Source organism: Lissotriton helveticus, chromosome 2_1 (genome assembly GCF_964261635.1).
Source record: "Lissotriton helveticus chromosome 2_1, aLisHel1.1, whole genome shotgun sequence".
NCBI classification, from domain to species: Eukaryota; Metazoa; Chordata; class Amphibia; order Caudata; family Salamandridae; genus Lissotriton; species Lissotriton helveticus.
In genome coordinates, this window is record NC_136059.1 from 1,058,977,990 (window position 1) to 1,058,999,973 (window position 21,984).

The following is a 21,984-nucleotide window of genomic DNA, read 5'->3' on the forward strand; positions in this document are numbered from 1 at the left end:
TTGTGTTGTTGCCTTTTCTTCACAGCTAGCTCCCTGATTCATCGTGGTCATTAGGTACCCGCGACGGTGGATTGGTAAGTCGGGTACAATAGAAATATATAGGAAGGAACTGGGTTACTGGTAGTAGAGTGTATGGTCGCCCGATTAATAAATAATGGTGTATTGAAATATATGGGCCCGATACGTGTATGGTAAAATTGTTGGTTGGGTGACCTGTGCGCTCTATCATTACTAACATGGCATGGTGACAGGCGCCACATGGTTTAAATCTCATACGTCTAAGTGACACACAAGAAAAATCACTTGACAGAACGTCGAAAAAGCCTGTCAAAAAAGAGACTGGGTAGCTCTTCTCCGGATCAGCTCTTAACTGGCATGGAAAGCAAATAACGACATCTGTCCACCTGCGTGGCGCCTATATATATAACTGCAACGCCATAATCAACACTAACAATGTCACGCAAAGACGAATGGAGCCACCAGATGGCTCGCAGGGGTACTGCGCAGGCAAATGTTTCCGGACCCAGCCTGACACCTGGGAAATTTAGATGTAAGGAATCTGCAGATAGAAGTCTCTATCAGATGTTTGGGAAGCCCCTGAAGTCAGTAGTATTCACAGATGTGGGGTGACGTGGTCAGGTATTTCATGCAGTACTGTGGAGGACTTTAAACTCGCACCTGGCACTAAAAGAGGTTACTGGGCTTGGATCCAAATGTCTTAGAAACAAATATGACAGTGTTGTAAAGTAATAAAAACGATGAAAAAGCACTTAATGCAGGCATATGCTGTCTGCTGCAAGAGGATGGCATCAGCTGATGTTGATTTGGTTCTAGAGGGGGTAGTCCTACCATTAAGGGATTTTTAGGCATTTCTTCATTGAGTCATCCAACATGTGGGAATTCTCACAAATTGGCATCAATAGGAAAGTCTATATTGACAATTCTATTTTACTCTCTGTTGTATGTTATTATTAAAATAATGTACCCTATTTAATTGCCACAGTAAAAAGCATGTCATGTTGTGCTCCAATGCTTGACAAAGTTTGATTACTATTTTGTTACAGTACAGCAGTTACTAATATTTCAGCCAACTGAATATTTTCAGAAAGCACAAGTCTACGTCATAATGCAACTGTTTAGCAATAACTAAAAGTGTGGCCTGCTTCATTTATATACCAAATCACTCTTCAACAGTGAATCAACACAGATCAACAGGACAAGTAAATGTAAGATAATACAGCACTAAAAGACCATAGATAACCCATAACAATTACAATAACTAATTTAACTCTCAGTGATAAATTTACATTACCTTGTTGTTTTGAAAAAAGTTCTTTGGCTTGAATGAAAACAGGAAAGGTTTTTTGTAGTCAGAAGCATGCTTGCGGTGAACGTCATCGGCTTTGTACTGTAACAACCGTCCAGTTTTATTCACCATCCAGTAAGGACAGTGAAAAGCAATGACCAATTGTCCTATCGAGTATTTCACATGAACAGCTATATCTAAATCGTTCTTCTCTGTTTCAGAGACAGAAGTGAAATTAATAAAACTGATTTCAGGCTGATTACTCTTGATGTTGTACGTCCCTTTCCAATTCTGACCCAGATAGTTTAGCAACTGAAGTGTCAACTTGGTCTGATCCAGAACAGCATTATGAATCTGGACTGAAGAGCCATCCTCCAAAGTAAGTGTACTGTTATCATTTTCCTAAAAAATAGACATAATATATTATACATATTCAACTCAATTGCAAATTATTTTAAACTGCATTAATTTACCACACAGAAACAAGGAATCAACCATGCAAAAATTCTTCGAGAAAATAATTTCTTGTGTTACTAATGCACAAGTTACTTACCTTCGGTAACGATATATCTGTAAGAAACATTAGTTAGTGTTAGATTCTTTACCTTAGAATAACCCCAGGCATCAGACTGGATCCGGAAAGTTTTCGTCAGCAGTACCCCTGCGCGTCGGTAGGCATCGTCTGCGGCTCCACATCTGCCGGCGGCGGCTCAGAGTCTGTCGTCAGCGTCGTGATCGCCGGGATGACGTCGGCAGAGCACTTAGACGCAGCCCTCGCACGCTGACGTCAGTTCAGTACATAGCTTTCTGTGCTAGGAACGCAGAGCCATGCAAGAAACCGAAACTGGTGCCATGAAACTAGGGCCGTCAAAGGGAGATACCTTAACCCTAGATATCGGTTCGCAGAACAGGCAGGGTGGGTGGGGCGGTAAGGAATCTAACACTAACTAATGTTTCCTACAGATATATCATTACCGAACGTAAGTAACTTGTGCATCTGAAAGAAACACGTTAGTGTTAGATTCCTTACCTTAGAATAGATACCCCAGCAATACCAACCCCGGTGACGGGTCTGCGAACCAAGATCACACCAGGAAGTCCTGGAGAACGGAATGGCCGAAAAAGCCATCTCTCTGGACTTGGCTGTCCAGGCAGTAGTGCTTAGCAAATGTGTGCATCGAGGCCCACTTAGCTGCCTGACAGATGTCCTGCAAGGGGACTCCCCGACCCAGGGCAGCAGGAGCCACCGTGGCCCGAGTGGAATGGGTGCGCAGCCCCACATGAGGCTCCTTCTTAGCCAAGGAAGAACAGACCTTGATGCACAAAACAACCCACCGAGAGATGGTTCGCTTGTGCACCGCCCGTCCCTTCTTAGCGCCCACGTAACCAACAAAGAGCTGGCCGTCCACTCGGAACTGACGTGTGCGGTCTAGGTAAAATGAGAGTGCACGTTTTGGGTCCAGAAGGTGGAGCCTCTCTTCCTCTTTCGAGGAATGCGGAGGCGGAAAGAAGGTGGGCAAGGTGATGGACTGCCCGCAGGCCCGAACTGGCCATTGCGGGCACCGGGCAATCCCCCGGTGCGCCGCATGGGTGGGGGGCCGGTTTGAGGCCCATGGGGCCCGTTTTTGTTACAGGGCTGTTTTTGCAGAGCTGCATAATCGGCCCTGTAACAAAATCTGCCGAAAACCGGCCCTGGCAATGAACTCAGCTGCACCCCCGGACACCCCCTCCCCCTCTGGGAGGGGGAGGGGGGCCGGCCGAGCACTTTGCCAGGGCCGGTTTTGTTTCCCAGTCTGGCCCTGACTGCCAGATGTGAAAGGCCGTAACCACCTTGGGCAGGAAAGAAGGACGAGGCCCCAGAACAACTTTGTCCGTATGGACAGAGAGGAAAGGAGGCTTAGAAGAAAGAGCCTGGAGCTCACCCACTCTTCTGGCAGAGGTGATGGCAACCAGGAAAGCAGTTTTAAGAGTCAGAAGACGGAGAGGGCAATTATGAAGTGGCTCAAAGGGAGCGCACATCAGATAAATAAGCACCAAGTTCAAGTCCCACTGAGGCATCACGAAAGGAACCGGAGGGAACATGTGTGTGATGCCTTTCAAGAACCTATTTACAACAGGGGATTTGAAAAGAGAAGACTGATCAGGCAGCCTTAAGAAGGCTGAAATGACCGAGACATAGCCTTTGATAGTGCCCAGACCAGAGCTCTGCTGGGCAAGAGAAAGAAGACAGAGGAGAACCTCTGAAAGAGGGGCATAGAGTGGATCCACAGCCTTTGATGTGCACCATGCCACAAACTTGTTCCACCTGTAGGCGTATACCGTCTTTGTGGAGGGACGCCTGGTTGCCAGAATCACATCACAGACTTCAGGAGGCAAGTCAAATGGCCTCAACTGTCGCCGCTCAATCTCCAAGCAAGTAGGTGGAGACTGTACCGTTTCGGGCGGAGGACTGTCCCCTGTTGCTATGACAGAAGGTCCTCCTGAAGAGGCAGACGAATCGGGGGATCGACTGACATACTCAGTAGCTCAGGATACCAGTACCTTCATGCCCAGTCCGGAGCCACAAGGATGACTAGGGCCTGATCGCGTCGGATCTTCTTCAGCACTCTGGGCAGAAGTGGTATAGGCGGAAAGGCCTACAACAGACCGCAGCTCCACTCGCGCCGAAAAGCGTCGCTGAGCGAGTACCGCCTTGGAAATTCCAACGCGCAGAACTGATAACATTGCGAGTTCTCTTCGGTGGGGAATAGATCTAACCAAGTCTCTCCCCACTGCTGAAAAAGACCTTGCGCCACATCCGAGTTCAGACACCATTCGTGATCCATCATGCACCGGCAGCTGAGTTCGTCCGCCCTGGCGTTCAGGGAACCTGCCAGGTGTTGAACCACCAGGGTGATGCCCTGGTGTTCCAGCCATGTCCAGAGGTGCAGAGCCTCCTGACAGAGGGTCCACGACCCCACCCCGCCTTGTTTGTTGCAGTACCACATGGCAGGGGTGTTGTCTGGAAACACCTGCACTACACTTCCACGGACAGAGGGAAGGAATGCCTTCAGTGCAAGCCGGATCGCCTGCAGCTCCAGAAGGTTGATATGGAGACGGGACTCTGTCGGAGACCAAGGCGTCTGATCTCCGCCAATCCCATGTGGCCCCCCATCCCAGGAGGGACGAGTCGGTCCCCACTGTGTGCTCCGGTTGGGGTAGGGAGAGGGATCTGCCACTGACCCAATCGCGGTCTGTGAGCTGTCTTGCAGTGCCCTCAGAGATCAGGACATGGTCAGACAGGTTGCCCTGATGCTGTGCCCACTGGAACTTCAGCTCCCCCTGCAGAGCAAGCATCCGCCACCTGGCGTGATGTACCAGCAGGATGCAGGGCGAGACGTGCCTGGGCCTCCTCCGGACACTGGGGCAGCATATCCGCTACCGTATCCCACAAAGAGTGGGTGTAACAGCCCAAAAGGCAGGCGGCGTTGATGGACCGCAATCCCAGGCCCACCGAGGAGAACAGTTTCTTTCCAAACTGATAAAGCCTTTTGGATATCCGATCTGGAGGAGCAGTCAGGAATGCAGTCTGGGACGTAGAGGCCTGGATCACCAGCCTCTCGGGGTAGGGTGTATAGACAGAAAGCAGGGGTCGTCCGGAGCCGGGCGGTGGCGCCGGGCCATGTTCGATCCACAGGGGGCACTGTGGAGGGCTTGGACCAAGTGCCCATCAGAACGTCCGTGAGGGCCTCATTGAACGCCAGCATAGGCACCGAAGAGCTTACTGGCGGCTGAAGCACCTCGGTGAGGAGATTAGTTCTCACGGTCGCCGCAGGGTGCTCAAAAGCCAAGGCCTTGGCTGCCCTGCGCAACACCACACCATATGTAGCACCCTCCTACGTAGCCACTGAGGGAGGAGAGATGAAGCCAGTGTCAGGTGATGTGTCAAGACCACTGGCACCCGCCAGCTCGTCTGCCCAGTCCTGACTCAGCTGGCACTGCCGTGCCAGAGGGTCCTCTGACCCCTCCCAGCCCTCCCATTCATCCGTGTCCTGATAAACAGGCAGAAATGACAGAGCCGGTTCATAGATGAATTGCTCACCCATCAACACCGGAGACGGCGCTGAGCGGTGCAGCTCCGACGTCGGACCCAGAACGGGGCTGAAACCGGGGGCGGTGTCATCCGAAGACGGCGCCGGAAGCAACAACATAGGGGTCGGTGCCAGCGGAGGAGTCGTAAGTTCAACTGGTGTCGACCGGGATCCAGGCATGGATCCCACAGGGGCTGTGGCATCATGACCGAAGTCGACGCCGGCGCCTGGGCCAAAGCCGCCGGCTCGCTAGGACCCCCAGTCGGGTCTGCGGGGCCCAAAGGCGCGCCGGCAGGCCTCAACGTAGGGAAGTGAGTCCTCATGGCCACGAGGAAATCACGAATTTCCTCCGGCGTCGCATGCAGTCCAGGGACTAAAGGGTATGGGACCAGATGCGAGGTCTGCGGCTCCAGCAGAGCTGCGCGGGTGGTGCCACCCGAACCCTCGGCCGAGTCGCGCGACCGGCGAAGGGAGTCAGAAGAGCGATGCCGCTTCCTCGACTTCTTCTTGGAGTGCCTCGACTTACCTGAGTGCGAGGACTTGGAGCCCGATGAACACCTCCGGCTCCGCGACCAGCCCCTCGATTTCCTCCTCGACCGGGAACTCGAGCAGCGCGGAGCCAACATCTGGATCTGGAGGAGGTTGCGGGACCGCTCCCGCCTAGCCTTTGACATCAAGGCCTGGCAGTTGGGGCACGACTTGTGATCTTGGTCGGCCGCTAGGCAGTAGAGACACCGGCGATGGGGGAGAGTATCCAACAAACGTCGGTGACAGGTGTCACACGGCTTGAAACCGGGCATCCATATTGGCACCAGGAGTCGAAGTCGACTCGAAAAGAGATAGTCAAAAAGACCAAAAAGTTAGTCAAAAAGTGACTAAGGGAACTAGCTCTTCCCGGATCTGCACTTGCTGGCGCGGGGAAAAGAACAACTGACGTCCGCGTGTGAGGACGGCGTCTAAGTGCTCTTGATGACGTCATTCCGGCGATCACGACGCCGACGACAGACACGGAGCCGCAGACGATGCCTACAGACGTGCAGGGGTACTGCTGACGAAAACTTTCCGGATCCAGTCTGACGCCTGGTGATATTCTAAGGTAAGGAATCTGAAGGAACGTGTTTCCTTCAGATATTTGTGAACAGCACAATTTGCCACCAAGATCACAGATCAAAAAGGGGTTTGCACTATCTTCTCGGTCTTCTTTCAAATTTGAAATAAATCCTTGTTTGCCTTGGTTCATGCAGTTCTGAAGCAGGCCATGGTTGATTCACCTTTAAAATCCCTTCTACATTCCCGAAAATATGATAAATTTCAGAACAAAATCCCTTCTTTCTGTGTTTTCCAAGACTGTTGGGGAAAAAACCAGTAGGTCCACAACTTTTAAAGAGCCCAGACCTGAAGATATGCATATTAATCTCAAATTTCCAGCCCAAATCCCTTCTGTCTCTACCTACCAACATCACTGACAAAAGAGGTAAACACCCAACTATTTATGGTACCCAGATCAGATGATGTAAATTAATTCCAGTCCAAGAGTTATATTTTCAAGCACTTAGTATTAAATCTGTGCTTTTCTGCAGCACTGGATGTCCTCAATCACCTTAGGTTCCACCTCCGATCCTGCTTGATCGGTCACGTGTGATCAACACAGTCAACTATTCCATATTTTTGGCCAAACTCCTTGAATAAGGACCTAGGCTTTATTAAATACTGCTCTCAAGTAGTTGCTCTACTACTCGCATATTGCTCCTTTCTTTCCCTTGCATGCAGTGTTTCTCAGGGGTCTTACCCTGGCCCTGCTATTTTTTACTACCTATGCCCTATTACTTGCTGCCTTATGCTTGAGGTGTTCTATCTTCTCCTTTGCCAACAACACTCAACTAAAACAAAAGAATTCATTTGAAAGACAACCTGACCACTATGATCTATGAGTTCCAAGATTATAAGGTCTCTACTTCTTTAGTGTGTTTGATCACACACACTAGAAGTAACAGATGTTGTAGATAGCCATCCACTAAACTAAACATTGGCCTGAGGACCCACTTCCAATTTCAGTTTCAAAGTTTGCAACCTGGCATTGCTTGCCTATGATTCACAGTTTCTGGTCCCTCAAGCTAACAAGGACTTGGATATTATTTTCTCTTCGCAGAATCAATTCCTTTTGATTTCACTATGCAAACACTATGTACTTGGCCATGCCTATAGTCTTTTTATCTAAACTTCAGACTGCTGAAACCTCGGCTGCCTCAGTCTCCGTCATCACACATATCCAGGTTAACCCAAGTGGTGAATGTCTTATTGGCACCAATAAAAAGTGTATTTTATCATATAGTGCCATACAAAGTCGTTCCAATTACAAATCAGTAAACCATTTTCACTCAAGATGGTTTCCAAAATGCCATCACCTTAGTTTATCTTGGTCTACTGACTGTATTGATTCTGTGTTTATCATTTAAGTTCTTTGATGGTGATGGAACACCCTCATCTTCATAAAACGTAGCCTCAGACTAGCTAGGGTTGTTTTAACCCTCAAGATGACTGCCTGGCTGATGCGGTCCCATTCTCAGTTTGAAATTTGGTCACTAGCCACCTTAGCATGGAGCAGAAATAGGCCTCTTGAAAGTAGGGTACGTTGAAATAAATTACGGTTAGCTCGTAGGCCCTCACATTATACATGACCTGAAGATCTTTCAATCTAACCAGGAGGATCCCCCTACTACCCATATCATTATATATTCTCCAATACCAATATCATTAATAAATAATTATTCAAACCAGTCCATCACAATGGTTTGGGAGCACCCTCTGCCAATTAGGTGTGGAAAGCCTTGCAATCACAGGCATATCCAAGAATGGCAAGAAATAATTCAAAACAACATGGTGTTAAAAGTCTCTGAGACTTTCATCAAAGATCAATACAGAAATATGAAAATCATCACTGTAATAACAAACTTCCTATTTCATCCACAACCTAAAAAGTTGCAAGAGACATTCAAGCCACCCAAAAAATTCTAGAGATCCAAGGATGCTAAAAAATTGACATCAGGTGGCATTCCTTGTCATCAGGAGCAGATAATCAATATTTATTTCTACTAGATGGGTTATGAATCAAAATATGTAACACTCTCACAAGTTAGAACCCGCATGCTAAGAGAACAGCAGCCTAGGTAAAAATCCAGCAACACACATGTGATCTTGCTTAAATGTAAAACAAATGCAGGAATCTAGAACTTAAATATGTATTTCACTTTTCAAAGACACGGTTAGTTGCAGGATTACAAGAAAGGGATAGCATAAGGCAATAGAGCATGAAAAAAATTGGATCATTTATCAAACGCATAAGTCAGGCCTGGTAATCAAACAAAGAAAATAATCAGTATGTTCCAAGAACTATTCAACCCTGAAGTACGAGATACCTACCTTCAGTAACGATGTATCTGGAAGAGACGATTCTAGCCGCAGATTCCTTGACGTAGAATCACTCCCAGGCGTGAGAATGGATCCGGAAGCTTTTTTGCCACAGCATCCCTGCGCGCCATCACACGACTCCGCCCAGGCGTCATCCGCGCATGTGATGTCAGTGAGGTCACATAAGACCCGCCCTGGCGCACCTACGTCAGTTTTCTTTTGAGAACTTTTCCGCACCACAACACGGAACCGCCAGATAAAAAACTGTGGAAGCATGGGAACAGTGTGCGAAGAGCAGAAAAATTGAAAGAAACGGTGACTAACAACACCACCCACAGTAGTGTCAACACCGCAGAACCTAAGGCAGGGAAAGAAGAAAAAACAAGCAGAGCCCTGCACAGCCACCCTGCCAGCACATAGACAGCTTCCCACCCCTGTGCCCCGGAGGCAAGGAACATGCGTAAAAGTCATGGTACACGTAGGAAACCCACCACCCCCATCCTGAGCAAGGAAGGGGACCAGTCCCAAGACTGACAGGGACAACAACCTCCAAGCCACCCCAACATAGAGGTCAACCACCCACAAGGGACAAAGGCAAGACATTTATTTATTTATTTATTTGCATGTTTATATGGCGCTGTGAATCGACTCCCAAGGGAGTATCTCCGCGCCTTAGGCAACAACTAAAGAACAGGAAGCAAGTCATGATTTAGTAAATAGCCCTAAGACCAACTAATAATTAAAAAGGAAGGTTTTGAGTTTTTTCCTAAAAGGGAAATGTTCCCTGCATACTCTAATTTCCTTCGGGAGTTGGTTCCACAGCTTGGGGCCAGCTACTGATAAGGCCCTTCCCCCCTTTCTTGCCTTCAAGGCCCTGGGAACACATAGCAATTCCTGATCTCCCGATCTCAGAGATCTAGATGGAACATAAGGGATGAATTTTTCAGTGAGGTAAACAGGACCCTTTCCAATGAGGCATTTGTGGATGACACAGCAGATCTTAAACATCACCCTCTGCTTTACTGGAAGCCAGTGGAGTTTGGCCAGCAACGGTTTTGAGGGAGTACGAGGCGGGACATTTAGAACCAGTCGTGCAGCAGTGTTTTGCACAACCTGCAATCTGGCAAAGACACTCTCATTGGCAGCTAACATCAACCCGTTGCAATAGTCCAGCCTGCTTAACACTAGTGACTGGACCAACGTTCTCCTGGTGGTATCCGGTAACAGAGGGAATACTCTCCTGAGAAGCCCAATAACGTGGAAACATGAGCCTACCACTTGATTAGTTTGTTGTGTTAGGGTAAGCTCATGGTCCAGTTTCACTCCCAGGTCTTTTACCACCATTTTGGGCTTAGGGACGGGGCCAAGATCTTGATGCCACTAGTCCGGAGTCCATAAGCGTTTGGCCTCTCCAAAGAGCATAACCTCGGTCTTGGAGACGTTGCACTGCAGGAAGTTAGCTGCCATCCACCGTGCCACCTCCTTCATCCCCCGGGCGAAGGAGTCACGCACCTCAGGAGTCATGATTTTAAAAGGGAAGAGGAGTTGGGTATCATCCGCGTATGATACTGGAATGAACCCGTGGGATCTCATGATGTTAGCTAGGGGTGCCACATAGATATTAAATAACGTAGGGCTCAAACAAGAGCCCTGTGGCACCCCCTTCGAGATCGCCACCACCTCTGATTGGTATGGTCCCAAGATGACTCTCTGGGTGCGTTTGATGAAAAAGCTCCTTAGCCAGGCCAGAGCCTTGCCTTCCAGACCGATGTCAACTAGTCTGGAGGTCATGATGTCGTGTGACACAGTGTCAAACGCCGCTGACAAATCTAAAAGTACCAAGACAACGGAATAGCCCTTGTCCTGTAACATCTGAAGATTGTCAGCGACGGACAGCAAGGCGGTCTCAGTACTGTGCCTGGGCCTGAAACCCGACTGGGAGGGGTCGAGTCCACCCGCGTGTTCAATGAATTTAGACAAATACTGATTCACGTGTCTCTCAGCAAGCTTCCCTATAAAAGGGAGAAGAGAGATCGGTCTCAGATTTGTCAAATCAGACCAGGGGATCGAATTGTTTTTTCGCAGAGGTCTCACAAGAGCCTGTTTCCAGTCTAAAGGGACTTCCCCAGTACACAAGGACAAATTGACTACATGCCGCATTCCATGGCCAGATGACCCTTAATCAGAGGATAGCAATGGAAGGAAGGGAAGGGAGGGAGGACAGGGGTAGAAAGCAATCCCCTCCAAACCTGGAGTAGCCAGAGCAGCAGGGCACCGGAACATCGGAACCCTGTTCCCTAAAGGAGGAATGAACCGCCCCTAGACGGAGCCACCCATCGAGAACAAAGAAGACACTCACAGGAGATACATCCCCCACCCACTTTTAAGTTTACTTGATCCCTTTTGTGCTTGCAGCAGAGTGCTTAACGAATACTAGGGTGATAGTTTGCATTGTCATGGTAGAGGTGGTCAAGCCTTGTAAGTCTTGACCAACGCTCGGGTCCAAGGCCTGGCCAAGAAAAAGGTCCACTTGTAACCTCAAGACGAAAATTAGCCAAGCCAATTTGTAGGTTCTGTACACAGTCCACCCTCTTAACTCAGTGTAGAGTGCTACACTCCTCACTCCACCCTAGCAACTCCTTCTCTGTTTGTTTCAGTTGGACGAAGCCGCTCTCTTGGGCTTTAAACAGGACGGCCTGGCATGTACAAAGCGGTGGTAGGGGTCAGAGGGGACACGGGTACAAATAAAATCTGCAGCCTGGCTTATTAAGGGGCTGTTATTATGAGTAAAACCTTTTCTGCTGAACCTAGTGGTTTGGAGGCCTTTCCATCCCCCTTCACCCAGCCACAGCACAAGACACTCTGATTTCGGAAATCTCTGCCAGCATTTAAGTTGGCCAGGCTATCATAAAGCCCCCTCCTTTGTAGAGAAAATACCCTAAGACACCAGGAGGAGGCGTGTCAAGGAGGTGACTCCAGACCTCTGTTCTGCCACCTTCCTGACCTCGTTTCATGGGAGATGCAGAGGGGTGTTGACCAGTACTATATGCCTTCATGGTCTTTGTGCGTATGGGAGCATTGTGAAGAGCTCCTTCGCAGTCAGTATCCCACTGCCCGCTCTACCCCCATGAAGTAATTCATATACAAAAAGCTTCCAGAGTGCTAGCTCTGTCTCAAAAGTCTGCCTCCAGTTGAGTTCTGAACTTCCCTTGTGTTGTTGTGAAGATGTGTTATGGTGTTGGCTTTACCAGACCGTTTGGTTGATATGTGTCATTGTCTTTCTTGAGGTTTTGAGCCTCACCTAAAGGCGGTCTCTTTAAGTCAGGAGAAGCTGGTGATATAATCATTCAAAATACAGTGCCTTGCCCTAACTTTACTCAACTATGTAATTTATATTCAGTAAAGTTTATTTTGTCAACCTCATTTAAGAAGATGAAGGCACACATTTATTTTTACTAATTTGTTGTTGTCATTACACTCTTGGCCTCTCGTGTAAAGCGCTCTGATATCCTTCGGGATCTAGTTCGCGCTATATAAAACTTTATAAATAAAAAAAACTTTATAAATAAGTACATCTGATAGAGACTAGCCGCAGATTCCTTCATGTAGAATAGATAGCCTAGCAACACACCGTGGAGAGGAGGGTCTGCGAAAGGACCCCACCAGCCAATACAGAACAAAGGGCCCCACAGGGAACCAGATCTTTGGACAGGTAGAACCTCGTCCCTGCCAGGCAAAGGAAATCCCTCAAGCAGACCCCCCACCGACCACGAAAGGATGTAGGAGGGAGAGAAGGCTGAAGAGGCCCGTACACTGACAGCAGAGGAACCAAAGGCAAGGTCGGAGAGGCCGAAGCACCGCACTCCCCATAAGGCAACACAGCTGCCGCCCAATGCCAAGACAAGAAGAAGCCTAGAACACCCAAGGAAATGAGGGAAAGGAAGGCAAACCCACTCCAGAGGGAGAGCAACCTGTCAGCCAGAAGAGCGGCGGCAGTCAAAAGTCGCCAGAAGCAAGAAGAACAGCCTGAGGCCCCAGGAAGGCCGAGTAGGCGGCCCCTGGCAAGGGAGAACACAGGATCATCCCAGACCTCAGGACAGGAGCAAGGAGAGGAGGAGATGCCCGGGCATATCACTATGAGTGGCAGTGCACACGACCTCAGGAAGCCAAGCAACATACATAAACACCATGGAGAACAGGAACCCGAAGGCGACCAGAACCCCCTAGCAGAGAGCAAGCCATATGACAGCTACCACTACCCCACATAGGGCACGTTAAGTCCCAAGATATGGGAACCCTTTTTGGAAGAACTTCCGCAGCAGAGGATAAACAAGAGAGCCACGGGGGGGAAAAACCCAGAAGGCTTGACAAGCAGCCCAAGAAAAGCAGAAGGCCTAATCTCAGGGCCAAGTCGGCGCAACAACTCCAGAGGAACACACACACATAATCAACAAAAGTGCTGTCCAGCAGCCAACATTGTCAAATTCCCAAGGAGGAACGCAAATGGCCAGAAAACACACTCCACAGCCAGAACAACCGCCCTGAGAAGCTCCAGAATCAACCCAACTCGGGAGTCACTGAGATGGGGACGGAGGAGGAGGAGGGTAAGGCGGAGGAGGAGGACGGAGCCCTGCCAAGAGCCTTTGGATGGCGGAGTCAGCCAGGGCATGGAACAACAGGCTGCCATCAAACGGAAGGTCGATGAGTCGCTCCCGAATATTCTCAGGGAATACTCCATCCGAGAGCGACCGAGGAAGCTATGGCCCAGTCCAGCACCTCTGAGATGTCCAGAGCAGAGCAGAGCAGAGAATTAACGCCGCAAGCTCCCGGCCATCCAACGCATGATGCTGTAAGTCCACCTGACAACCCTCCTGGGACGCTGCGGATCCCAGAGACTCAGACGAGTCCCACAAACAGGAGGAGGCCCTAGCCAGCACACACAAAGTGTTCAGGGCCCATGGGGCAACGCTGGTCGAGGCACACATGTTGCGCCTCCAAGAGTCCACCCAGCGGGCCTCTCGGGACGGCGGAGTCAACAGCGGCGGCAGGGAGGGGAAAGCAGTCCGCAAAAGAGGACTGGAGGCAGAGGGGTGGAGGGAAAGGCACGCCGGGTAACGCGGCGCTGGGAGGTGCCGGTGCAGAAGATGTTGAGGCACCGGGTCTCCTGGGGCAGGACGCCTCCAAGCCCCCGTCAAGGAAGAAAGGAAGGAACCTTCAAAGGGAAGTAAGATTTCCCTTCCACCAGAGCCCTGGTGGAGGACCTCCAATAGATGGTCCGCAGGAAAGTGAGCCACTGGGTCACCCATGTGCAGGATGCCCACAGCCGTGGACACCGCATGAGCGAAGACCCCACCTGCCTTCGTAGGGACCCGCGCTGGAGAAAGCAGCTCCTCCGTGGGCGACGGCTGCAACTAACCGAGGCCAAGAGGGACAGGCAAGGGTCAGACCTGGAAGTCAGAAGGAGATGAAGAATGAGGGACCTGCCGCTCTTCGGACAAACATCTCTGCCTCAGGAAGGGCGGGGAGCCGCCCTTCGATGCCGGTGAAAAAGACACCACACGGCGACCAGTTTCTGGGGAGGAAGACACCAAGATACAGCCTGCCTCCGGAGAAGAAGGAGCGTCCCAAGACGATTCCGCAGTACGACCCCTGCGTGGAGCCATAGAGTCCGCTGCCTGAGGCAGGTTGTCGGCACCATCTGGCGTCGCCAGACAAGGTTCCTCCAAGTCACCCCACACCGGAGACCGGAGCGGAGACCGTAGTGGAGCTGGAGTCGAACCGGCCCCTGGGGCGGCGCCGACCCGACCACCGCCGAGGCAGCCACCTGTGTGGGGGAACGAGATGGGCCTGGGGAGTGACACGAAGCCCTCCGCCAGCTGCGGCCCAGAATGAGGCGGAGATCGCTCAGCAACCTACGTGGCGGTGCTAGGGATGATCCAACCTCTGACTCGCCCTCCGAAGAGGCATCTGCCCGTTGGGAGGAACGAGAGGGGCCTGGAGAGGGACGAGGGGTCCTCACCAGCCTTGACCCGGAGCGGGACGAGGAGGGTCGACCAACCCCCTTGGCTCAGCATTGTCCAGCTGCTGCCAGCGCCGTAGCGGCGTTACCTCGGCCTTATACAGGACCACATTGTCAAAGGACCGAGAGGGGCTCGGGGATGCGACCAGAGCCCAGGTGCCCTCCCGCGACACCACGGGTACTCCTGCAGGAGTTTGCGGCGATGCAGAGACGCCGTGGCCTGAAGGAGGTGCCCCGGAGAAGCTGCACCCCAACAGCACCACATCCTCCAAGCCTGGATCCGAACCAGTCGGCGCTGGAGCCACCGGCGGCGCCACGGAGGCCCTGCGCAAGGCAAGGGGTCCGCCGACGCCCCAGGAGGGGAAGGAGGGAAAGACGCCACCGAGGCCTGCAAAGCCACCGTGTATGTCTCCATTTGGACTCTCGACGCCCCAACACCGGGAAACGGTGGGACATCTGGTGTGGTATTCGTTAAAAGTCAACTATTAAATCAACACAGGTTGCCAATTCCAGATGTACTCAGATAATACCAAGATAAACATCAAAACTGAGAACAACACGTCTTTATCAAGTCTTAAACATAGAAGGGTTCAGTCTAGCTACTCCCTTTCAGCTCGTCTACTAACCTGAGACCTCAGTTTACCCAACAACGACAGAAGCCTGGATTTTCTTTTTAAATAGCAATCACTACTACACCCTTAACTTATTATAATCTAATCTAAAGGTTTTCTGAATTTCTTTAAAAAAAAATTCCAGCACTGACTCTGTCCATCCCTCTGGCTATAAAAATGTATTTCTCGTCTTTGCCTGCTTTTCAAAAGATTGCTCATATGATCCTTGATTATTTCTTTTCATGACATTTTGGTTCAGGTCCCAACAAAAATTCTCCAATTACATTGGAGAGGATAGTCTGTTCCTCAACCACTGTGGCCAATCAATCTTCCTTCCCTAGAGTAAACCGTGAAGATCAAATTAAGAAAAGTATTTCTGTTTCAGTTATCATGAAGGACTCCTAGGCCCTAAATACAACACACATGGTATCTGTTTTTGACAATACAGCCTTCCATGTGCCATAATTTTGGAACCCTAGATGTCTGTTGCTCATTTTGAGAGCACAGAACAAGTGAAATAAAATTAAAACTTTTGTTACTACTGGAACCAATTGACACACCACTGTATCATGAGTGTAGTCATTTGATAATGACAAAGGAACTGAAGCAGCTGAGTGATGTAGCTTCAAATACACAGCAATGGGGTACTGTCTTGGCACATCTTTGTACCCGGACTGCTTATAGTTGTTTCATAGGACTTATCGGGTATATACCTAAGAGACCATTACCTGCTTACACATTATGCCATAGGCAATTTGGAGAACGTCCTTTTCTTACAGGGCAGGGAAGGACTGGTTGCATTGCCCACCAGATTACATACAGCAGAGCATAAGCAGACCTGCCTGTAAAAAAGTAATGGCGAGAAATACTATGAAAAAGGATAACATGAAAGCTTCCTTAAACCTGTTTCCCAACCCTTTGAACTTTGTGCCTGGTGGTGTGTAGAAGAACAACCAATGCTTCAATCTAGTACGAGAGAGCTTCTTCCACACTAAATAAAAAGAGGGATTTGCCTGGAGCTGTGCTGTGTATTCTAGAGAATATGTGGCCTGCAGATAAGAAACGTATTTGTCAAACCTGGAATACTGCAAGAGATGAAAGAGGCCTCGAAGAGGTGGTCAGATTCAGACAGCATCTTACTTGCAAATTATTAGTCAATTTGTAGATGCAAACATTTGGCTCAAGAACTACATTTGAAGTAGGTGAGAAGGCAACTCATTCTCTAGTGTCAGGAATATGAGAATACATAGCATTCAGCATGGGAGTTCTTAGGACCACATATACTCACTTAGTGTGCCTCATCCGTAATAAAGAGAAGCTGGCTCATTATGCACCAAGGGCTTCGTCCCAGATCTCAACATAAAACTAATTCAAAGGTTTAAAACTGGATTTCTAAAATAAGATTTATTTAATGAGATGTGTTTCTGCCACAACGGTGGTAACATAGTAAACAGTTTTAATAGGTTGTTCCAACAATCGTCCACGTGGCAATATGATAAGTTCTGGAACAGATACTATTAACACAACATTAAGGCTGAAACTCCAGTGAATATGTCATGGTAGTGATGTTTACAAGTGGAGTGGTGAATGAACACTGAGCACTAGCAGTATGGATAGATACAGGTGCAACAGAGAATTTGAAGGAGCATGACCCTACTCCACAACAACAAAAATTTGCCTTGAAGAATTCAAACTAATTTAGTGTTAGAGAGACTGAGGAGGTTTGAGATATGAACAGTTTATGCACCCATCAACTCAGAGTCCTAAGCAGTGGGATGCTAACAGCCGAGTCCTGCCTCGCAAGAAGGCAAAGAGGGCAGTGAAAAATCTACAGGCTTCTGAAGTTATCAACAATCCAAAGTGGTGACTTACAAAATGGAGGAAAACCACTTAGGCTTTTATGCAGCTCTTTTTTGTGAGCTGTGTCTTTATTTCATTAGACTATCAATCTGGATGCTTAGGAGAATTATCCACATTGAAGGGATTGTAAGTGCTTGCCATGGGTTGCAACCATAGGGGGAGGGGTAGCAAGTGTACAAGTTTTATTGGTGACATCTGGACTTCTGGTGTACATTCTGAAAAATTGAAAAGGTGTGGATCTCCAAGTGATCTTCCATTTCAGTCCTTCCTGGTGTTCAAAGTCAAATTATATAGGTTTTGCACTCACTGCTAAATCTCGGTCCCAAGGAATTCAGGCAGTGGAGCATTTGGATATGTGATTAAACAGTCCATGGGAAAGATTAAAGCAGCATAAAAAACACTGTCCTAGTAGAAACCATGATTGGGAATTATGAAAGAAAAAAACACAAGAGACATATTTAAACGAACACGCCAACACAAGATTAAGGTTTGTAGTCCGTACACCTGGTAGTGTGGAAAAGAAGAAAGGGTTTGTGTGTAGGCAGCAATTATATATAACACATCTTTTCCTGAGAAAACACCTGAGGAATGTATACTGGATTGGGTACATCTAGTTATGTAAGGCCTCAGTTATGAAAATAAAGACTAAAGTCACTGAGTGGGTTCCAGGGGTATATAAACAGTGAACAGTGAATAATCTGCAACTGGCACCCAACTGTATTTGTTGCCTAGTAGAGTACTACGTATGCGTTGATAGGTATCAAAGAATCAGTGAAGTCTTTCCATAAAGACATTAACATACATTCCACTGATCACACCACTGTACAGGCATCCTTTAAATTTCGTACCATGCCATGGTGGGCATAAGTAGTGCTAATAAAAAAAGAAATAGATTTAGCTCTTTCATTTTAAAGCAAGTCAAGAATTTTAATGATGGGTTATCTTCTAGAAAGACTTATGAGAGTAAGAATTTTAAATCTGTAGAAACACAATAATGGATACTACAGGTGAAAAAACAGCCAATCTCATTTTACATTCGCAAATAGCTTACATCAACCACTATCTTCTAAAGAACAAATCAGAATTAATTACCTCAAGGGAATATGTAATTTCATACGGCAGAAGATTGCGGAGCACAACTGTAGGCCAGAGATGGATGACATAGGGCAAGTCAAATTTATCCTCTGTTGATGCTAAAGATACCAGTACGTCTTTTAATGTCACAATGTTGATAATAAGTGAATCTCCAGTTGATTTAGAATGTTGGCATTTCTTCTGCAATAATGCTCCATCATACTTCCAGATTTCGGCAAAGATAATTCCATCACACATTTCATAGTCCTCCTTTAATGGCCGCAAAGACAGTACTGATCTGAGTTGAAAACAAAACACACCAAAATTTGTATTTTAACAAGTTTGCGTCATGAAAAAAGATAAAGGTTCTTGCAAATTCGTATTTTGCAAACGTATGCACATTTCATATTTAAAATGCTAATTACTGATGTGCAACAGGGAGAAATTGGCGAAGATATTTATGTTGGTTATAGCTCAGATCACACAGCTGACTGGTCAACAGGTACCGCCTAATGCACACCAAAACTATTTCTATCTCACCCTTTACTAGCCTGGGCAAATGTCAAGAAAAAGGGACTGAATAAGAGGGGGGTAGATTGAAATAGTATGCCTGTTAGCTAAACGTCTTGTTCAACCTGCCCGCAAATTCCTTGCCCCACTTGAGAGTGTTAGAGAAAGAGAATTTTCAGATGGCTAAGCCGCCATCATATGCATTTTCAGGAAACTGACTGGGCACTGGAGATGCTGTCACAAATAGTATCAAATCTACTCCATTTAGCCATGTCTGCCGCCAACACTTATGGCGGCTTTGCCTCTGTGCAAAACCATCATTGAAACAATATTGCACACAAGCTGCCTCTGGGTAAAAAACAACATCTTACTGGAAAGAAATATTAAATGCCTCTCTCCCCATAATGGTTTTAGGGTCCATGCTGGAGAAAGAGTCAGCGACATGATCAGGTCCTAAACACCATATATAACTGTGGTGAGGGTTGAAGGAACAAGTTATTTACCTTCTGTAATGATACATAAGGTTAGTTATAGATTCCTTACCTTAGAATTACCGCCAGGCATCAGACTGGATCCTGAAAGTTTTTCGTCAGCAGTACCCCTGTGCGTTGATAGGTGGCATCGGTCGACTCCACGTTCGTCATTGGCGTTGTGGTTGCCGGAATGACGTTCAGGTTTCAACATAGCCGCCCTCGCGCGCTGCATCAGTTCTGTACTCGACTTTCCATGCCAGAAGCGCAGAGCCATGCAAGACACAGAACGGGGAGGATGGGTGGGGTGGTAAACTATAACTTACCTATGTTTCTTACAGATGTACAAGTTACTTACATTCGGTAACGATGTATCTGGTAGAGACGATTCTAGACGCAAATTCCTTCACGTAGAATTATCCCCAGGTGTGAGACTGGATCTGGAAAAAACTGCCCAGCATCCCTGCGCGCCACGGTGACGGTATCACGTGACTCCGCCCAGGCGTTGTCCGCATACGTGACGTCAGCGAGGTCACATAAGTCCCACTCCAGCGCGCCTATGTCAGTTTTCTTCTGAGAACTTTTCCGCGCCACAACGCGGAGCCATCAGACAAAACTGTGAGAGTATAGGAACAGTGTGCGAAAGAATAGAAAAAGGAATGGAGAGGAACACCATAAAAAGCAGTGCCAGGCACTGCAGTACCCAAAGGCAGGGAAAGAATATAGAACAGAGCCCAGCCTGAGCAGCAACACTGCCAGTACGGAGATAGCTCCGCCGGAGACAAAGGACATAAGTAAAAACGTCATGATAACATGTAGCAGGACTACAACCCCAACCAAAAACAATGGAGGGGAACCAGTCTGGGATATACAAGGAACGACAAAACGCCAAGACAGCCCCATCACAGAGTGTGACAAACCCCATAAGAAACAAAGGACAGAGGCACTTCCAAAAGACCCCAACCTAGAGGATAGCAGAGGGCCCAGATCCCTTGAAATAAAAGGGGGGAGGGAGGGGGGCAGGGTGGACGGTAGGCCCCTACTTGGAGCAACCAAAGCATAGAGGCACAGAAGCACCTGTAAACCTATCCTCCAATGTGCCAAAAGGGGAAGAAAAGGAACAATTAACAGGACAAAAATCCCGTCAGAAAGAGGGAAAGAATGCACTCATAGAAGACACAGCCACCCACCGGGAGGCAAGTGCAAAAGACCAAGCCAAAAGCCCTCGCAAAACGGGAAGGGCGGGCCGTGAAGGAATCTGCGGCTAGCATCGTCTCTACCAGATACATCGTTACCGAAGGTAAGTAACTCGTACATATGATAGAGACTACTAGCCGCAGATTCCTTCACGTAGAATAGATACCCTAGCCATACCAAAGGGGAAGGAGGTTCTGCGAGAGGACCCCACCTGCCGGGTCATAACAGAGGGTGCCCACAGGGGCCGAGACCCAAGACAGGACGAGGAGCTCCGTCCCCCCAAGCAAGGGGAACCCCACCAGCAGAAGCAACTAATCCCAAAGGGGATGCGGAAAAAGGGAAAAGAAGAGGTAGCCTGTCCTCACACAGCAGTGGAAGCAAGCCAAGGCGAAAGGAGGCCAAGCACCCCATGCCCATACAAGGCAACAAAACCCCGAAGGAGAAGAGGAACCTAGAGACTTCAAGGAGAAGAGGCAGAGCAAAGGCAAATCCCAGACAGGACAGCGCCACCAGCAAGAAGCAGGCAGAAGCCGAAAAGGGTAACTCAAGGTCACCCAGGAAGAACCGTCCAACGCCCCGCAGGGACGGACTGCGCCCGCAGGAGGGACAAGAAGTCAGGGACCAACTCCTCCCACAAGGAGAAGAGGTAGAACCGGGTGCAAGGCCCACTGGAAGAAGCGAACAAGGCTGGAAGACAGCCCCACAGTCCCAACAAGGAGGACTCAAGTGGCCACGAAGCACACAGAATAGACAACCAGGGCGACCCGACCCAACGGAAGAACACCTCCACGAACCAGATCAACTCACAGCTCACTGAGGGGGAGGAGGAGGAGGAGCAGGAGGAGGAGGACAAAGCCCCGCCAAGAAACTCTGGATGGCCGAGTTTGCGGGGGCATGGAACAAAAGAGCACCATCGAAGAGAAGGTCCACCAACCAACCATTCTCGAACGTGCTCCGGGAACACACAGTCTCGAAGCCAGGCATGGCGACGAAGGGGAACCTAAGAATCCATTGCATGACCCAGCACCTCCGAGATGTCCAAAGCGGAGCGAAGAATAAACAGCGCCAGCTCCCGGCCATCCAACACATGGTGTCTCAAATCAACTCAGACACCCTCCTGTGAAGCAGTAGACATAAGGGACTCCGCCGAGTCCCACAAACAAGAAGTGGCCCAAGCCAAAACACACATCGTGTTTAGGCCCCGCAGAGCCGCACCTGTCGAGGCGAACATATTGCGCCCCCAGGAGTCCAGCCAGCAGGCCTCCCGTGATGGGGGAGACAACAGCGGTGGCAGAGAAGGAAAGGCAGCAAAAGGAGGCCTCTGGTAGAGGGGTGAAGGGAAAGACACGCCGGATCACGCGGGAAAGTGATGGTTTGGCAAATGTGGAAAGAAGTAACCACCTTGGGAATAAAGGAAGGTCTAGTTCTGAGGACAACCTTTTCCGAATGAAGAACCAGA

General features: G+C 48.8%; 1 protein-coding gene across 2 annotated transcripts in view; it reads right to left on the minus strand.

Annotated features, from left to right (window-relative positions):
* VPS13A (vacuolar protein sorting 13 homolog A) overlaps nucleotides 1–21,984 on the minus strand; it is a 2,196,319-nt gene that overhangs the window by 1,069,567 nt on the left and 1,104,768 nt on the right. For both annotated transcript variants that reach the window (XM_078675860.1, XM_078675861.1), the window contains exons 47-48: nucleotides 18,367–18,646; nucleotides 1,313–1,708 (exon numbers count right to left, since the gene is read on the minus strand). In XM_078675860.1, coding sequence (XP_078531986.1) covers nucleotides 1,313–1,708; nucleotides 18,367–18,646 — 676 coding nt within the window. The remainder of the gene's footprint in view (nucleotides 1–1,312; nucleotides 1,709–18,366; nucleotides 18,647–21,984) is intronic.